An 18988-nucleotide genomic window follows, 5' to 3' on the forward strand; every position below is an offset into this window, starting at 1 on the left:
TTTGTACTTATTTGACATTAATATACTTGAATTACTATTGAAAAATAGAAGTATGTATCATACGTCGATATCATATTATTAATTTTTTTAATTAAATCTGTAATATACGATTTAATGCTGCAATCGTTGCTAGTAATGAATGTCAGATGAAGAACGAAAATACACCACCAAAAAGGGTTAGGATCGATGGACCAGTGATAGTTTCAAATTTCAAAATTAATGAAGTTTTTGTAAAAAAAACTAAAAAAATAAAGAAAACCACAACGTTCATCGATGCCGTTCAATTGTTGGTGCGGTTTCGGAATTTATGCTAAGAGAAAATATTCCATACCTAGAAATTGTAACCATATTATGCAAGAGAAAATATTTTTGTGCAAATTTAAAAATATGTCTGTTCAAATTGATGTAAAGAAAATATTCCTATGCAGAATTTTGATGAAAATGGGCTGTTTAGAGAATAGAATTTTGATGATTTTTTGCAGTATCATGAATTTATGTAAGATAAAATATTCTTGGGCAAATTGAAAATATTTGTTTTTGGGTTGTTTATGGAATATAAAATATAAGAGAATGTTTTAATATTTGTCCTCTCTAGTGAGAAGACATCGGGAAATGTTAACAAGCTAATGTTTTCAATTTAAATATATTAAATACCTTATTCTCTTCATAATTTGAAATTAGGCACGTCAAAAGTTGTAGTGCGACCCTCTCTAAATTTATAATCTAGCTAGTTGTTCGTCAACATTTTCAATTTTATTTTAAATAGACTGCAAACTCACCTTCTTCTCCTATATGTGCGCTGCCCTTGTCTGCTCAATTCCTTCCTCACTAACACAACAAACAGTGCTTTAGAGAGAGAAAAAATGGCTATGGAAGCAATGATTTACAACTACACTACGGAATTGAACATGTTCGGAGTTGAAGAAAAGGCTAACACACCGGAGGCACGGCGCAAGAGGCGGAGGAGCAAGCCATCGATGAGCGAGGAGGAGCTCGAGACGAAGAGGATGACTCACATCGCTATCGAGAGGAATCGCCGCCGCCAGATGAACGACTACCTCACCGTCCTCCGCTCCTTGATGCCTCCTTCCTATTCTCAAAGGGTAAAACTATTTCAAACCATGGAATAATTATTATTCTTTTAACATTTCCCATAAATAAATCTTTATATATATTTTTTATGGATATATTTTTGTGTATGATTATGTTAACCATTGAGTTAAACGTTGTCGTCTGATTGAAAAATCGTCAGAATATACTACTATACATAGGTAACTATATTCTTTTTCTGTGAATGATTTTGTACGAACTGATCTTATCTTCATGTTTTTCCAATTAATTTTTAATATTTTGGGACAGATCATAATTTGACTAAATTTCATGCGATTTTTAATAACTTGCCATAAATACTATAGTACTATTACATTATATATTACTCATATTAAATTTAATGTCACATTGTAGGGAGATCAAGCATCAATAGTTGGTGGTGCGATCAATTTTGTGAAAGAACTCGAACATCTACTTCAACTCTCCACTTTCCCTCAACTATACACTAGGAGATCAAGTAGCAACTCTTGTATCACGGCGAATGTCGCGGTGGAGAGGCGGTCGGATATCGAGGTGACGATGATGGAGGGTCATGCAAGCATCAAGATCCTAGCAAAGAAAAACCCTAAGCAACTCCTCAAATTGGTGGCCGGATTTCAATCCCTTTGCCTCAACATTCTCCATCTTAGCATCACAACCGTTGATCAATCGGTTTTATACTCTTTCAGTGTTAAGGTATGTTTTCTACTCATTTTATTTCATATTTTACATCAACTAATTAAATAGAAAAATGTCAATATATATATGACATGTTGGTCAAGTGCACGCATTAGCCAAATTCATAATTGAAAGAGTGAAAAATATTGTTGTTAAATAGTTAAATAAAATGAAATGCAGGTAGAAGATGAATGCCAGCTCAGCTCAGTGAATGAGATAGCCACAGCAATACAAGAGATGATTGGAAGGATCCAACAAGAATCTACTTCTTTAGCTTAGAAAATTGTCTTCTCTCTTTACATTTTGTAAAACCTAGTCTTATGGAAGTATCGTGTGTTATTTTATGGTAGCATTATTATAGTTTAATAGTCTAATTTAAGAATGTCACATATTTTAATACTCAATATTTATAAATGGTTTCAAAGTCTTGGGAACTTAAAAGGAAATAAAATAAAATTATAAAAATTAAACAAATCCCGAAAAATAATAGAAAGACTCTTTCACCCTTAAACAATGTCCGAAGTTTGTATCAATCCGACATAGTTAACGTTTTGGGTGTCATCGATATTGATGGGAATTGAATCAACTAGTCAGATTCAAGGTTTTAGAGAAGAGACAATTTAACTCAATCAATTTATCCTCTCACAAAATATAGTAATTTTACATAAATTAGTATCAATTTTCCATATATGGACTATGAGATAATCAGATAAGAGATAAGGATCGATATCGCAATAGCATAGAAGCCACTTTAAATCTAATAATTCAGTCTCCTTCTTTAACTATAATTTACTAGTTTTAAAAAATGGCAAGACTTAGTCAAATATATAAATTAGCATAGTCATTCATTCACAACATAAACCATAGTAGAAAAAAAAATGGCCCTTTTCTTCCCTTCTAAAGAGATGTTACTTGTCTTGTTCTTTTCGATCTCACCCATCGGTTTTGGTTTTGACAACATATACGACTACGACATTGAGATCTACAATGGCTCGTACCACACGTCATTGGTCACCACGTGCACGACGAGCTACATGCCTTTAGGAACCGTGACCATAAAGCGTCGCTCCCCGCAAATATTCCAATGTGGGTATCTCGATGGGGAGAGGAGCATGTTAACGTGCAACGTGACTATGGGAAAGTTGCACGGAGGATTCACTTTTTTCAATTCGGGTAGAGATCATTTGACGAATTGTAAGGACCTAATGTGTTCGTGGATTGTTGATGAGCGAGGCTTGTCCATGAGAAAGGGTGGTCGTGAAGTGTTACATTATCGATGGCCTTAGAGTTATGTGTGTGTCAATAATTTTCTCATCAATAATATGGTGATGGTATACTACTATATGATATATGATTACTCCATCAATAAAGAGAATGTTTATTCTGTTCGACATGTTACTATAATGCTATACATTACGTGAATTATATGAAATGGTATCTGAAGTACAACTCGGATGGTAAGATGAGCAACTCATCAATTGTTAGAATCTGACCAATGAGACTTTCGGACAAATATGTCCAACAAGAATCCCCTTCTTTAGCTTAGACAATTATCTTCTCTATCTACATAGGTGGTGTTTGATTTCCTAGATAAAATAATACCAAGACAATCTAGGATTGAGTTGTGAGATTATTTTAGTCATAGAGGGTTGGTTAGCTATGACTAATTATCCCATGATTATCCATCTAGAATTGAATTATGGAATTGAATCTCATGAACCAAACACATTATATATATTTAATCTGGGATACAATCTTGCAAACCGAACACCCCCATATTGTAAAACTTAGTCTTAAGATGGAATTCTTGTATGTTATTTAATAGTACTACTATTGATTTAGTAGGGCCTTTAATGATCTAGTGTTCGAAATCAGGTTTGCATTCTCTAGAAGAAGATTATGTCTTAATCGTAAACTTTCACATATATAAGGGTAGAAAATTGTTACCCCATGATCCGTCTAAAATAAATCTAATTTAAGAACGTCACGGGTTCAAATACTCAATATAAATGGTTTGAAAATCTTAGAAACTTAGAAAGAAAATAAAATAAAATTACAGTCAAAATTTAAACTAATTCCATAAAATCTATACATATATAAAAGGCGAGTTTTGACCTTCTTTTGAAATATTTATAAGTTTTGTCCTCATTCTGAAATACTTATAAGTTATGGACTAATTTGAATATTTGATAATTGGGCATGATAATCAATATAGCATTTATAATTCAAGTATTAATTATTTAATAACCGATAAAGGTGGGAATCATAATTAATAAGCATCTTATTTGTCCATATATCATTTTGGGTATTACAAATGAAAATCTATCTATACATCTTCATCATATAAAAGTTGTGTTTTGAGTACTAATTTAGAATATTTTTAAAATATATTTGTATTAAACAATATAGTGTATTAATAATAATTATAGGATTTGTAACTTCTTTCAAAATTAAGAATTGTATTAGTAATAATTATGATAATTTAAAATGGCAGTTACAATCTAATCACATTGTTGTGTGGGGAAATAATTTTTGTTGGGTTAAGCTTTAGTAATAAATAGAAATCCACCATGTATATATTGATGAATTAACATAATTTTCACACCGCGTATGTATCTTAATTTATTTCAATATATTAAAGAATTTATGTACGTACAAAATTATTTTTATGCACATAGGAAATCACTAACTCTCATTTAAGAACCAAACAAGTATATATGCGTATTACATAGGTTAAAAATTTTAATCAAAAACTCATCTATCTGCCATTTTAGATTAAAAGATTAAGTCTCTTTTAATTTCATAAGTATCGAGTAATATAAAATTATTTTAATTAAATGTCATTTCATTTGTTTGTAACACTCAATTTAATATCCAAAAATTAATGCTCATCATTATTTTACCGTTACATATTTGCTATCATGAATTCTCTATGAGAATAGAATAAAAAATCAAAATATTAAATTCTCTTATAAAATTAATGTGTGTCGGTATATAGTTTCCATCCATCAATCAATTTTTTAATTAATTATTCAGTTTTTGAAACTTATTATTCACATTTAAAGGTGCAAATTTATGACTTTAATTTGGAGAAGTTATAAAGCATCTCATGGTTAATTTTTTATCTATAAATATGACGTTTGAAGACTTACTATCTACACATTCCTACTTACTTTACACTTAAGTTTGCTATTTTTGTTCATATCTTATGAAGAAAGGTCGACATCATGGAATCATTCTTCACCTTTCTCAATGATCTGGAGCCTTCCACAATTTATTTTGTTATCGAAGTTCGTTGCATCCACGTTTATGAAGCTACTGCTCATGGAGCCATAACCAATGCCATCGGGTTATAGTGTGTTTTTCATTACCGTGCGGTATGTTGTTTAATGCGTTATTTTATGTTTGTATGCAAATTATATAAAATCATTAATTATATTTTTTTTGCTTAGGGCGTTAGTATTCAAGCAACTTTTCCGTGAAGTTTACACGAAAGGTTTGGTGCAATACTTAAGGAAGTGACGTTTTTTCGTACCATTTTATGTTTATCATTTGTTGTATTTTCATTGTGGTTGTGTGTTTTGTTTTGTTTATTTATTTATTTTTTTTACTCTTCACGACGACAAATTATATGAGAGAATGAGGTAGAGGGACACAGCGTGGACGAAGGCCGATGATATGGTGAAATTTCTGTGTAGCATCATAGCTGGCATACTCCTGTCCAATTTGCATTTCATATTTAGTCTTTTTCAATAATAATATTATTAATAGTCCAACTAATTGTGGATTGGATATTAGGCTATTCATCAAGTTTAGACTTCCCCATATTATTAGTCTTTATATTTTTGGTCTAATCTTCTTCAATAATTATATTAGTCTGATGAACTGTAGTTTATTCCTTTTGTTATAAAGATGAGCTATTAGGCTATTACGTTTAAGCTTGCCTATATTATTGGTCCGTTATATATTTGGCTAAACGATAGCCTTCACTAATATATATTACCATCTTTTTGGACCACTTATATAAGACGTTATTTCTATATCCTCTGTCCCATGGTAGAAAATTGTACTATACTACATATCAGTATTTTTTTCCACATATCTATATAAGTTGAGTTATGGAAGTATTAATGCTCTTATAAATTAATATTGCCTGAATCATTGCCTGAATCATTTTAATTCTTTTTTAATTCTTTTTTAAGTTTACTTTAATATTGCCTGAATCATTTAGCTATTGTTTTATATTTATTCCATGTCAATTTTTAAAATTTGTTGTTATTAAGTGTGTCAATTAATAACCAAATAGTAATAAGTTAATTTGAATTAGTCTAATAATATTGATTTATAATTTATTTATTCACAATTATGAAATTTTTGTATAGAAAGTAGTTCGTGAGATGTTATATTTTCAATTAATTCTAATATAGGAATAGTATTTTTATTTAGTACTCCATGATACATGGATTTTTTTTTTCTTCGAAGAACTTAATGAAATGATGTTATTTCAAATAATTTCCATTCATGTATTATGAATCAAAGCTTTTCAAATTTTTATGATTCATTCTTAATTATTTCATGTTTAATATATATGTTTTAGCCGTATAATTCATAGTTATCATATACATTTTTTATAATGTTTTAAATTTTTTGTAAATAATCTATAATTTAAAATTATTATTTTAAAATATTTAATCTGTGCATCGCACAGGTGTGATACTAGTAATAAAAATAGGCCAGTCAATCCGACAGTTAACACATGCAATAAGATGCAATATAGATTATATAAAATGAATAAAACATACCAAATATAACAAACATTTAACTAAAAAATAAATATAGCAAAATAATGCAGAACAAAAATAGATTCATAAAATATTACAATGCTTTGTTTTTTGTAAAACAAGTATATGAACAGATAAAATAAAGAAACAAAAGATAAAATGGTCTCAATAAGGCTTTATCTATGAACTTATCCACTAGGGCTACCTGACTATAACATTATATTTCTTGAAAATGGATATTTTTGCGATTATGCTATTTTCGGTTCGACCCTAAAGGGATATTTAGGCTCCGGACGCACCCCCACCCCCCACCAAAATCCACCACTACAGTGTCTCTCATGGAACTGATTCACCTAGTTAGATTCGTGCTTGTGGTATCTCATCTAGATATATTCTCTTACAAAAAAAAAATTACTAACAATTTTATTAAATTTTATTCCTATCAATTTTCCATATGGACTATAAGAGATATGGGATAAGGACGGACTCTGCAATGGCATGAAAGCCATTTTCCTATCTTTATTAGTGTAACCATATTTAAATCATAATTCAGTCTCCTATTTTAACTACTATAATTTACTAGTTTTGACATAAGGCATGACCTAGCCAATATTATAAATTAATATACTCATTCATTTAAGTTTAAACCCAAGGTAAAAAATGGCCCTCTTCTTCCCTTCTAAAGAGATGCTACTCGTCTTGACCCTCTCGATCTCACTCATCCGTTTTGGCTCCTCACTCGTCTTGACCCTCTCGATTTCAGTTTTCTATGAGTACCGGTATTGAATAATTATATTTATATATTTAGTTTCTAACATAGAGCATACTCGGTTGCTTGCTAATTACCGAACATTTTTGAAGCACCTTTCCATATTAGTGAACACACCGAGCACAACCATGCTCAGTAATTTACATATTGCAAAAAATATATATTTAAATTATTTAAACTACTTAAAATTTTAAACTACTGTGACGAAATACAAAAATTATATAGGACGTTAAAAGGAGAGAAAGTGTAAAAAAAAAACCCTCGAATCGAAAAATTAAATTTCTATAAGGAAATTATCACAAATTAAAAAGGAACGCGAACAGGAAAAAGGCCCTATAATTGAATCAATTCTACAACAACACTAAAGTAATTAACAAGAAAAAGAAAAGGCCCTAAAATAGAATCAACATTTTAATAAGGAAATAATCACAAGAACGAATGGAACACAAAAATGTTTAACTGAAACAAAGCTAAGAATTCAATGAAACGAGGCTTCCTCTATACTCAATAGTCCGGGACCCTATTAGGGACCGTTTGGGCAGCAAGCTGACGAATTCGCGTGCACGATAATCATACACATATTGCTCGAAAAAAACACAAGTATCAATGCTCCGAGGTATACAATACAAGGACACGTCCACATTCGTCACATGATTCCATCTCGATTCGCTTCCTTTGCCTTTCAACTCATAAATTCCCACCAAATTACTATCAAATAGTGGAGTAGCTATATCAAATCGGCGAAACGAGTGCTCATCTTCTGCAAAAATCTTACTACAAATAGAATCGTCCCCCAGGACCATTGTTGTCTTAAACACTTCATTCTTCATGTCAAAACTTAGTATCTCACCACTACACTCACATCTTTCTACACGCCGGCTTACGCGCCAGTGCGCAAAGTAGCCATTCTTGCACCCTGATTTTATAGCACTATTGTGCCTAAGGTGTAGATTATCAAGGACAGCGCTGTCTTCGCTCAATTCCCTCCAAGAATTCGTCCTTCCCGAGTACACATGGGCGTGGAGGCGGCGGTGACCCTTGCACGACAACAGTTGTACCACTTTGTAATCTTTATCGAAACCAACTCCAACCGTGCTACATGTTATTGTACACGAGGGGATGGAAATTAGTGGGAGGAACTTGAGTTGGCCTAGAAAAGGGTTGCATATGGCTATGGGCACCTCGGGATTCGTGCATTCGATGCAGATTAAACCCTTTACCGGCCCATGTAGCCGAACATGATCACTGGCGAACCCTTTAAAGTGGTCGGATTCTTCCGATATTAAGGCCTTCTTGTTGTGTTGCACGCAGATTTGACCGTTGGATGTACTGAATTTTAGATATACCGTGTCGTCTGATTTGTTGACGTTGTTGTACAATTTCCTAAAAGGCCGGGAATCGATGAGGTCTTCCCATGATTTGCAGACGGCTCTACATCTCAAGAGCGATTCGACGGGAAGATGCAAGAAAATCTCTGTCAACTCATCAATGTTCATTATCACCATGGTTGAATTATGTGGAGAATGGTTAACTATCGATGGAGTTTAATTAGCAACATATATAGAGAGAGATTTTGTGTAGCCTAGTTAGATTCGGATGGAAACTCGTATGATATTTATTTCCTTTTGGAGATAGGATCGATGTATAATTGCATTTTTTTTTAATATAGTCATACCATCCTTCCATAATAATCCGATTTTATAATTTTACATGGAAATTAATACTTCACGATTCTTACTTTTTGGAAATTATTTTCCATGATTCCAGAATTCTTATTAGAATAGGTATTTAATTTTGGATGGAAATTAATACTACCACATATACGATATTTATTTCCTTTAGTTGGTGATGCGATCAATTTTGTGAAAGAAGTCGAACATCTACTCCAACTCTTGTAGTATTTTTTATGCAGTCAAGTATTCAATAACAATTCTCTATACAAAGTATTATCTTCTTGTTTTTGTTTCAAATATTACTGCATAAATTTCCAATAGGTTGTCGATCTTTATCAATATAACGAATAACTCGTTTATTCACAAACAATTTGATTAGGGACACAGATTTTAAACAGTAGGAAAGTGAGTCTATCCGACACTTGAACAAGATTTTATGAAACTCAATATTTATGAACATAGTAAATCGCTAACTATGTTAAGTTGTTAAGTTGCTAACTTGCAAACTCATCAACGCAGTGTATTGAAAATGTCAACACGATGACAAAATGTCAACACATAATTTTGTTGAACTTCAATATAATGTGTTGACATTTTAATGTCACCGTGTTGATATTATGTGTTGACATTTTTAATACACAACATTGATGAGTTAACAGAGTTAGCAATTTAAATAATTAGCAATTTAAATAGTTAGCAATATAACGCACCCCAATATAACCTATGAACATATTATAAAAATTTAAAATAAATTTGGAAAAATAACAAAAACACTATTTTACCCTTTAAAATTATTCCTTGGGATATTAGGGATAAGGACCGACATTGCAATAGCATGAAAGCCATTTTCCTATCTCTGTCCCTTCCTTCTAAATAACAAATTATAATAAAATCATAATTCAGTCTCCTTTTTTAACTACAAAATACTATTTTTCAAATTTCAATAAAGACTTGGTCAATATATAAATAAGTACTCTTATAAACATTCATTCACTTATAAATTAAACCCTAGTAGAAAAAAAATGGCCTTCTTCTTCCCTTCTAAAGAGATGTTACTTGTCTTGACCCTCTCGATCTCACTCATCCGTTTTGGTTCCTGATCACTCCCTCGTATGACACGACGTTGGTCGCCCAATGTGCGATCAACAGCAAGCCAATGGGAGCCATGACTCCTAGCAAGATTTCAAATGTCCGTGGCTCGTAGGGGAGGTGAGCCTAGCTTGTAACGTGCGATGTGACCATGGGAAATTTGTGTGGACGATTCGATTTTTTTTATTCGAATTTAATAGAGATTTAAAGAGGACCCCAGCATCAAAATCTTGCATCCGTCACTGACAATAATGATCATATTGTAAAGGGAAAATGATATTATTATGTTTAGCTTTAGGAGACAGGGCAGAAAACGCATACTTCTTGAAATATTTATGCATATGCATAATGATACTAACGAATAACACTATATTTACTTAGAAAAAATTTGAATAATACTCGAAGTCGCTAACACTATATGCAACAATTTCCAAGTCAATAGCATTCGTCCTTTCAAATTCAATGAAAATTCAAATACTTCAGAGTCCATGCCAAATCTTTAAATTTAATCAAAATTCTGTATGGAAATAACTACAGAAGACATTAAAAGGAGAAATATCCAAAATAACACCCTCGAATCGAATAAATTCTACAAGGAAATAAGTACAAAAGTAACTACAACAATAAAAGGAACGAGAAAAAAAGAAAAATACCCTTAAATTGAATCAAAATTCAAGGAAATAACCACAAAAACAACTTCCTACATCAGAAAAAGGTCTAAAATTGAATCAAAACTCCCAAGGAAATAATCACAAGAACTAAATCGCACGTTGGTTTACACAAAGATTAATTCTCTGTCAATGAAACGAAGCTTCCTCTATACTCAAAATCCTGGGACTCGTCTGAAAAGTAATTATAGTAGCCAAAATCAACGAGGCTGCCGCTGCTCAACTCCACCCAAGAATCCGTCCTTCGTGAGTACACATGGCCGTGGTGTGTCCTGCAGACTAGCACTTGCACCACTTTGAAATCTTCGTCAAAATCAACTCTAACAATGCGACGTGTTATTGTACACATGGAGTTGGAAATTAGTGGGAGGAACTTGAGTTGGCTTAGAAAAGGGTTGCATATGGCTATGGGCACTTGGGGGTTCGTGCATTCGATGCATATTAGACCCTTGACTGGCCCATGTAACCTAACTTGATCACCTAATAACCCTTTAAAGTGGTCGGATTCGTCCGATATTAAGGACTTCTGATTGTGTTGCACTCGAAATTGACCATTGGATAAACTAAATTGTAGAAATACCGTGTCACCTGATTTGTTGTTGTCGTCGTTTTCAATGTACAGTTTCCTAAAAGGTCGAGAATCGATGACGTCTGCCCAGAATTTGCACACAGCTCTAAATTTTAAGAGAGATTGCACAGGCAGATACAAGAGAATCTCTGTCACCACATCGATGTTCATTATTACTTTGTGTTTGATTGTGATGGTTGAATTATGCGTAGAGTGGTTAACAATCGATGGTGTCGAGTTACATATATATAGATAGATGGGATTAAAAAATATATCGATATTTATTTCCTTTAGTAGATTCCGATTCCATAATTTTACATGGAAAATAATACTACTACTACTACAACAATTCTTGTTTCTTGGAAATTAATTTCCATAATTCCAGAATTGTTATTAATATAGGTATTTAATTTTATATTATTTTATTAAAAAACAAACTACACCATTATATTGACATAAAATAATATCCGTTTTTTATTTTGGTCCATTCATCAAAATTAGTCTTATTTCAGTATAAAGGAAAATCTTTTAAACAGTATTATTATCCATTTGAAACTATGTACAAGGGCTCACCTTACTAATGGGCTGGGCCGTCCTACGCGTCAAAGCCCAACACTAATTTACAAATGCACCCTTTTTCACATCAAATTATTTATGATGTAACGTTATTTTACCATAATAACTTACGAGTGATGATTTAGAGACATAATGTCTCCAAGCTATAATACCCCTATGTCACTTTGCCATAAATTAAATTATTATATGGACTAATATACCCTTATTTCAAAATTATAAAAGGAAAGACAATTCATTTATTATATCATTTATCTAAGTAATCAATCAAATTCATATCAAAAGTCAACTCATCAAATTACACTCTTTTATCAAAATATACTCAATCATCTAAATATACTCAATCAAAACTAACGAAATCTCAAATATATTAATTTCTCACTCCATAAATCATAAAAATGACTACATGCATATACATACTTAATTTCTTAGTATTATCATCCAACAAAATAGTTATACTCATTCGAATTAAATTATTTTATTAGTATTAAATAATTACTAAAATTCTAAGTCATAAAAATGACTACATGTATATACACTTAATTTTTAATTGTTATCATCCAACGAAATAGTAATAATTATTCGCATCAAATTATTTTCTTAGTGGTATTAAATAATTATTAAAATTCTAAGTCGTAAAAATGACTACATAAACACACATACTTAATTTCTTAGTCTTGTTATCCAACTTATATGGTAATAGTCATCCGCATCAAATTATACTATTAGTATTAAATAATTATTAATATTCTATGTCTTAAAAATGACGACATGCACATACATAATTTCTTCGTGTTATCGTCCAACGGAATAGTTATAGTCATCGCATCAAATTATTGTATTAGTACTCTATTAAATAATTATTTTTTAAAGAGAGTATTAAATAATTATTAAAATTCTAAGTTATAAAAACGACTACTATGTGCATACACTTCATTTTTAATTGTTATTATCTAACGAAATAATAATAGTCATTCACATCAAATTGTTTTATTAGTTGTACTATAAAATAACTATTAAAATTCTTAGTCATAAAAATGACTACATGCATATACATACTTAATTTCTTAGTGTTATTGTCCAACAAAATAGTAATAGTCATTCACATCTAATTATTTTATTAGTACTAAATAATTATTAAAATAGTAATAGTCATTCTTGTATAAAGTATTTTAATAATATTAAATAATTTTTTTATTAAATCTATTAAATACCTATAAGTTTAGAATTTAAAAAATATTATATAAAGTATTATTTAAATACAGGTTAATTCATTATATTAAATTAAATTTTAAACAAACTAATACGTATTACGTGAAGTTAGAAAGAATACTTCAAAAGCATATTTATGTAATGAATTTAAATAAACTAATATTACCTAATAAGTTGTTTGGAAATTTATGAGAGATTGATAAGAATATTTGAATATATATTTGTTTAAATCAAGCCATCCTTAAATATACACATAACTTTCCTAAGCAAGTAATTTTTAAATACAAATAAATATTTCATATGCATAAGGGTAGTATGGTACATGTACAAAACATAAATTTAAATAAAAATTTAAAATAATCTAAAATGACTATTTTAACCTCATTATAGCATTATGGCTTGGAGACATTATGTCTCTAAAACATTTTCCATAACTTAATTATATATGGAGATACAAATAAAAAAAAACAAGACAGCTAGATAGAAATAGATTACTATACGCAAACTAAATATGGCAAAATAAAAGCCAAGAGACCTTCATAATACCTCCTTAATCAGACCTTAATTAATTAATTATAGATTAGCTTATTTCAATATTAGTTGATATTTGATCATTACAATTACTTCACCATGTACTGGAAATTTAAATATGTTAATACAACCAAGCAACGTGATTCATTCTTTCTCTTCTTTATTTGGACATCCAGCTACAATTTTTTTTTCTCTCACAAAAGAAATGACATAATTTCAATAAAGAAAAGTCATGATTGGAAATATTAAAAAAAGAAAAAAGAAAAAGACAAAGGTCTTTATCAAGATTCTACTTTTCCAAACTTTTATAACATAAGCTTTGGACACCACTCACAAAATGAGAAAAGAGAGCCAAAAAAGAAAAGCTGCCCACCATTAAGGGGTCTACTTACAAAGAAATGCACTTTAATCGACTTTATTAACTAATTTTATTTAATTGTGTTGGTTCCGTATTTTGCTCGATATAATCTTATGGAATTTTTCAATTTTTTGGAAATAATAACTGATTTTATTAGATTATGTTTGTTTCATATTTCACTCGATATAATTATGCCACTTCTCATTTTTGTGGGACAATAATTTTGAAGAGTCTCTTTCGAAGATATTCGAGCAGTTAATATATTCTATGTTTAAACGATAAAAAAGAGAGTTTCAAGTTTGAGTTTATACAATTTCTCCAATTCCAAAAAATGAAGAAATATTAGTGACAAGTAATCCAAATTTATCGTAGTAAATAAATTATTATAGTACATAAAATCTAGTAACAATTACATAAGTATACTAAACAAGGTCAACACTGATAGTATCACAATAATATTCTAGTACAACGTGATATTAGTAGTACACAATAAAAAAAGGAATGTGCAAACTTTAGGCTTTGTTTCAAATTTGATCTAAAATTTATAGTGTTACTAATTAATAAGACATAACCTTTTTATATAAAGCTTTTCTTTAAACAAATTAGATCAAATTAATAAATTAATAAAAACTTTTTATATAAAGCAAATTAGATCCGACTTTGCAATTTGCATCAAAAGGCCCTTATATTAATTAGCATGTTTTGTGGAGATGAGATTTTGATATTCATAAATCATAATGCACTAAAACATAGTAATATTGATTGTCGATTGAGATCTTTTAAATACGAACTCTCCAAAAGCTTTAACTTCACTGCATATATATAGACTTTCAATTCAATTATTTAACCGTCGAACATAGATAATAAATTTACAATATGTGAGATAACTTAAACAATAACTTTCAAAACCTCACAATAAATTTTAAAATGTTGAATTTTTTCAATTGTAAAGTTAGCCCAACTGTTGAGAGTAATATAATGGTAATGGAAATATTTAGGGCAAACCATGAAAACATTAATGAAATGTTCTGCATATATGAGGCATGGAGGTTTGGCCTATCAATAAGTCTCTATCTTTGAGTTAATATACACTTTGGCCTTTCATGGATTCAAAGAGTCCCCTCTTAATTGGAGCAATAGACTCATTGATTTTGACTACTCCATTTGGCTTGCTTTTTTAGGGCATCATTAACACAGCCGCAAAAATTAGCCGGGTCCGAGGGGAGCAGTGCGGTGGCGTTGCTGGATAGCCGGGCGGCAATTGTAGTGCCATCGTGTGGTGCGGATGTCCGTTGTTGCAGTGCAATCTTCAGCAAAGTCTTACGATTTTGCTTTTTTAAGATGTTGACGTGACACGTAAATAGTAGACGTGTTGTTGCAATGCGACGTGATAAACCTTACAATTTTATTTTCTTTAAGATGATGGCGAGGTAGATTACAACACCAACAAATGCAAGAAGACTACTAAATTGAAAGAAAAAAAAACCGTCACACCAGGTGCAAAGCTGACACGACGTACTTTCTTTTATTGAAATTATACATTATATACAAATTATAAATAAATAAGTACAATAAATAATAAACTTTTAATACGTAGGAGTATGTTTTTTTACCAAAATATTCCATTTACATACGTAAGTTACATAATATCTTTGATAACGAGTTTAAAATTGTAGTTCTGAACTAAATGTCACTACAAAAAAACGCAGTTTATTTTCGTTTACATGTAAACAAAATATATTTTTAAACACAACGATATTACATTTCATTCACTTATTGTTTTTACAATACTTTTTTCCAATATCAGCAAAAAAATCAACGTTATATTGTGCTCAATATATTCTTTTAAGGCAAAATGTCAAAAAAATCATGAAGTTTGATCAAACATTGTATGCTCCACAACTTAGAAAATTAGTCAAAATAAAATTATGAAATTTGGATTTTCTCAATTATCTCATTGTAAATATTTTTGGTGAAATTGTATATGATATCGGAGCTGAAAAATCATACATGGACATCACTCCAATTAATTAAATAATATTGTCAATCCATAAAGTAAATGGCATCGTTTTATTGAAATTGATAACAATTTACTACATATAGACAACCTCAATTTTTAACCATTGAATAGTTGAGGGTTTAAATCCAAACTTATGACAGTCTGAAATTTGACTAAACTTAATACGAGTAATTTATTTAATAATTTACCTTATTCCTTATCAGTTAAACTCTAGTGCGGATTGATAATTACTCATTGGTGATTGGCGTATATGATTTAATTTGAATTTTAATGGCGTGTAAGTGTATCGTTTATATATTGCTCGTTTTGAATGCAAACTGGTAGTATATTTATGCCACATTTTAAATTATACAACTTGCATAATATTCATTTTATATAAAATCGATGGATGTATAAAATAAGAAATGTCTCAATATTCTGAATTATTTTCTTATATTTTACATATAGTCCAAACAAAATAAGGTACTTATTTTTTATAACCAAAAGGTCCCCAACTACTTAAGTGGTGAGTAAAATTTCACATTTTCGAAGTCACACAACAGAAGACCAAAACAAGCAAAAAAGAAAAGAACTGATCGACAACCAACAACTAGGCATGCTTGGTATGATAGAATGGAATGACATTCCTACCTTCATTCCATTCCTTTGCTTGGTAAATTTTTTTCCTTAGGAATGGTCATTCCATTCCACATGGGAATACCCATTCCATCCATTTAGCTAAGGAATGGTCATTCCATTCCATTTCATTTTCTTTCTTTTTATTTTAAAATTTAACAAAATTATATAAATATTATTTAATATTATATTTAAATTTAATATCATCTCAATTTTAGCATAAATTAAAATTTTAAAATTTTTAATAATTGAAAAAAAAAAAACACACACACACACACATAAACACGTAGCAACTCACACAAACACACACACACACACACACAAAAACACAAAAAACACATAGCAATACACTCACACACAGCAACATACAAAAACACACACACAGCAACACACAAATACATACATACAGCCAAAAACACACACACACACACACAAGCACACACAGCACACCAAAAATCACACGCACACACAACAATATACACAGCAACACACAAAAACATACATACAGCCAAAAACACACACACACACAAGCACACACAGCACACCAAAAAACACACGCACACACAACAACACACACCACACATACACACTCATTTACTTGTATAATTCAACTTAATAGATCCAAAATATTTGACAAAAATATTTTTAAATAAATATATTTTTTTTATAGAATCAACATATTAATTATTCATATTTCATTTCATTCCATTCTTATATTATTCGTAGTTACCAAGCTTAGGAATGAAATCAATCAAGGAATAACAATTCCATTCCATTTGTAAACCTTACCTTCACCAAGCACAAGAATGGAATGGAATTGTCATTCCATTCCCATCTTCATTCCATTCTCATCTTCATTCCATTCCCTCCTTATTCCATTCCATCATACCAAGCATGGCCTAGATATCTCGACCGGCGACGAAGTATAAAATGATAAATGGATTTAATTGGTCTATTTTTCATATATACCTTAACATCTCATTAAACCTTGAAGCAAATGCACACACCAAGACTAGCTAGTTGTGTTCCTAATTTTGTTTACCCACGTTTTAATTAATATAAAGATATTTAGACAAACATATGAAATTGAAAAGCCAGATGCAATCAACCTGCATTAATGATTAATAATAAGTCAAAATATATCACTCCATGTTTCAAAGGTTTGCTCGTGCGGCCTTCATAATAAAATTTATAAATTTCACAAATTAAAGCAAGTGTTGAAAAAATGGGTTGTGTTAAATGTCGTGACATGACCTAAAGGTTGTAGGACCCCATTTGTATAATTTATTAATTTCAGAGTATAGAAAAGCTGTCAGAAAATTGTGAAAAATGGGTGATAAGCACAAGCTTGTAGTAGTTACTATTAATTGTATAATTGGACAAAACACCTATCATCGAATATGAAACACTTGACTTGTTCAACTCTTTGTGTTTGTACAATTTAGTGTTGGTTGGGTTTTGGTCAAACTTCGATTATATTAATATGTAATCAAGAGAACTATGTTATTGGACACAATATTTCCTCTCCATCTAATAAGTTTAGGGTTCAAGACATCTAAAGATAAATGAGGATTATTATTAATCCTCTTTAATTAAAAAAAAAAGGTAACCATATTATTTTACCATTCTCTCATCATATTGTATTTCAAGATATAAATAATTGATTACATACATAACATATTTAGAGTATGTATGAGCTACAAAGAGATGTTGAAAAGTTTGTTTGGAAGTCATGTGTTTGTGGAAAATAAGCAACCTCCACATGCCTTACCTTTTTATGTGGGGTTTCTGTGGAAAGTAGAAACAATGGTACAACTCTTTTGTTGGTATCTCTCACTACATGTGTACACATTAATTTTCAAAAGTGCAACATCTACTTCTTTCATTTGTACCATTACATGCATAACTTGGATAAATATATATTTATAATTCTCTGTTAATATGTGTTTTCTGCATTCTCATGTAAAATATAATCAGTCTTTGTGTAAAAGTGCTAGGACCAAAGTAAATAAAGAGGAAAACATTAGGATACACTGGATGTCATTGTTGAAGCAAAAAGGAAGTATAAAAGATTTTGAAACTTCACATGGGACTTGGATTCCCCACTTTTGTTTGACTTTTGACTAATACGAAAAAAACAGTCTAGCAAAGAATTAGTCATAACCAATAATGATATCTTGGATCTAATTCGTGTAATGACCTACAAATAATTAGCCTCGACGAACAAAAATTTGGAGTAAACGTCTGACAAAGAACTAGCAGTAACCAATGAGAATGTTCGCCTTATAGGAGTCGTGTCGATTGCAGTCTCTCTAATGGCTCACACTTTGCTAATATAATACCTCCAATTAAACCACTTCAAAT

The 18988-nt window shown here is 30.5% G+C and overlaps 3 protein-coding genes across 3 annotated transcripts; 1 reads left to right on the top strand and 2 right to left on the bottom strand.

The window, feature by feature from the left end:
- Positions 1-861: 861 nt before the first annotated feature.
- On the top strand, positions 862-2103 carry LOC125209057 (transcription factor bHLH94-like). Its single transcript, XM_048108648.2, has 3 exons — positions 862-1103; positions 1465-1785; positions 1948-2103. The coding sequence occupies exons 1-3, from the start codon at positions 864-866 to the stop codon at positions 2044-2046; spliced, it is 660 nt and encodes a 219-aa protein (XP_047964605.2). The 5' UTR covers positions 862-863; the 3' UTR covers positions 2047-2103.
- A 5684-nt stretch (positions 2104-7787) lies between these two features.
- Positions 7788-8822, bottom strand: LOC148930234 (F-box/kelch-repeat protein At3g23880-like). The gene has a single exon (XM_089067719.1). The coding sequence runs from the start codon at positions 8820-8822 to the stop codon at positions 7788-7790; it is 1035 nt and encodes a 344-aa protein (XP_088923845.1).
- A 2043-nt stretch (positions 8823-10865) lies between these two features.
- Positions 10866-11486, bottom strand: LOC148930235 (putative F-box protein At1g47790). Its single transcript, XM_089066397.1, has one exon. It carries the CDS (start codon positions 11484-11486, stop codon positions 10866-10868), a length of 621 nt encoding a protein of 206 aa, XP_088922523.1.
- Between the last annotated feature and the right edge of the window lie 7502 nt (positions 11487-18988).

This window comes from Salvia hispanica, chromosome 3 (genome assembly GCF_029641045.1).
Source record: "Salvia hispanica isolate PSC_SH4W2 chromosome 3, Shi_PSC_v1, whole genome shotgun sequence".
In the NCBI taxonomy this organism is placed as follows: Eukaryota; Viridiplantae; Streptophyta; class Magnoliopsida; order Lamiales; family Lamiaceae; genus Salvia; species Salvia hispanica.

Bases quoted from the DNA above. Each gene is read 5' to 3' on its own strand.
- LOC148930234 (XM_089067719.1), bottom strand. From the start codon at position 8,822: ATGGTGATAATGAACATTGATGAGTTGACAGAGATTTTCTTGCATCTT.
- LOC148930235 (XM_089066397.1), bottom strand. From the start codon at position 11,486: ATGAACATCGATGTGGTGACAGAGATTCTCTTGTATCTGCCTGTGCAA.
- LOC125209057 (XM_048108648.2), top strand. From the start codon at position 864: ATGGCTATGGAAGCAATGATTTACAACTACACTACGGAATTGAACATG. The intron at 1,104-1,464 runs GTAAAACTATTT...GTCACATTGTAG, and splicing joins CTCCTTCCTATTCTCAAAGG to GGAGATCAAGCATCAATAGT. The intron at 1,786-1,947 runs GTATGTTTTCTA...AATGAAATGCAG, and splicing joins TATACTCTTTCAGTGTTAAG to GTAGAAGATGAATGCCAGCT.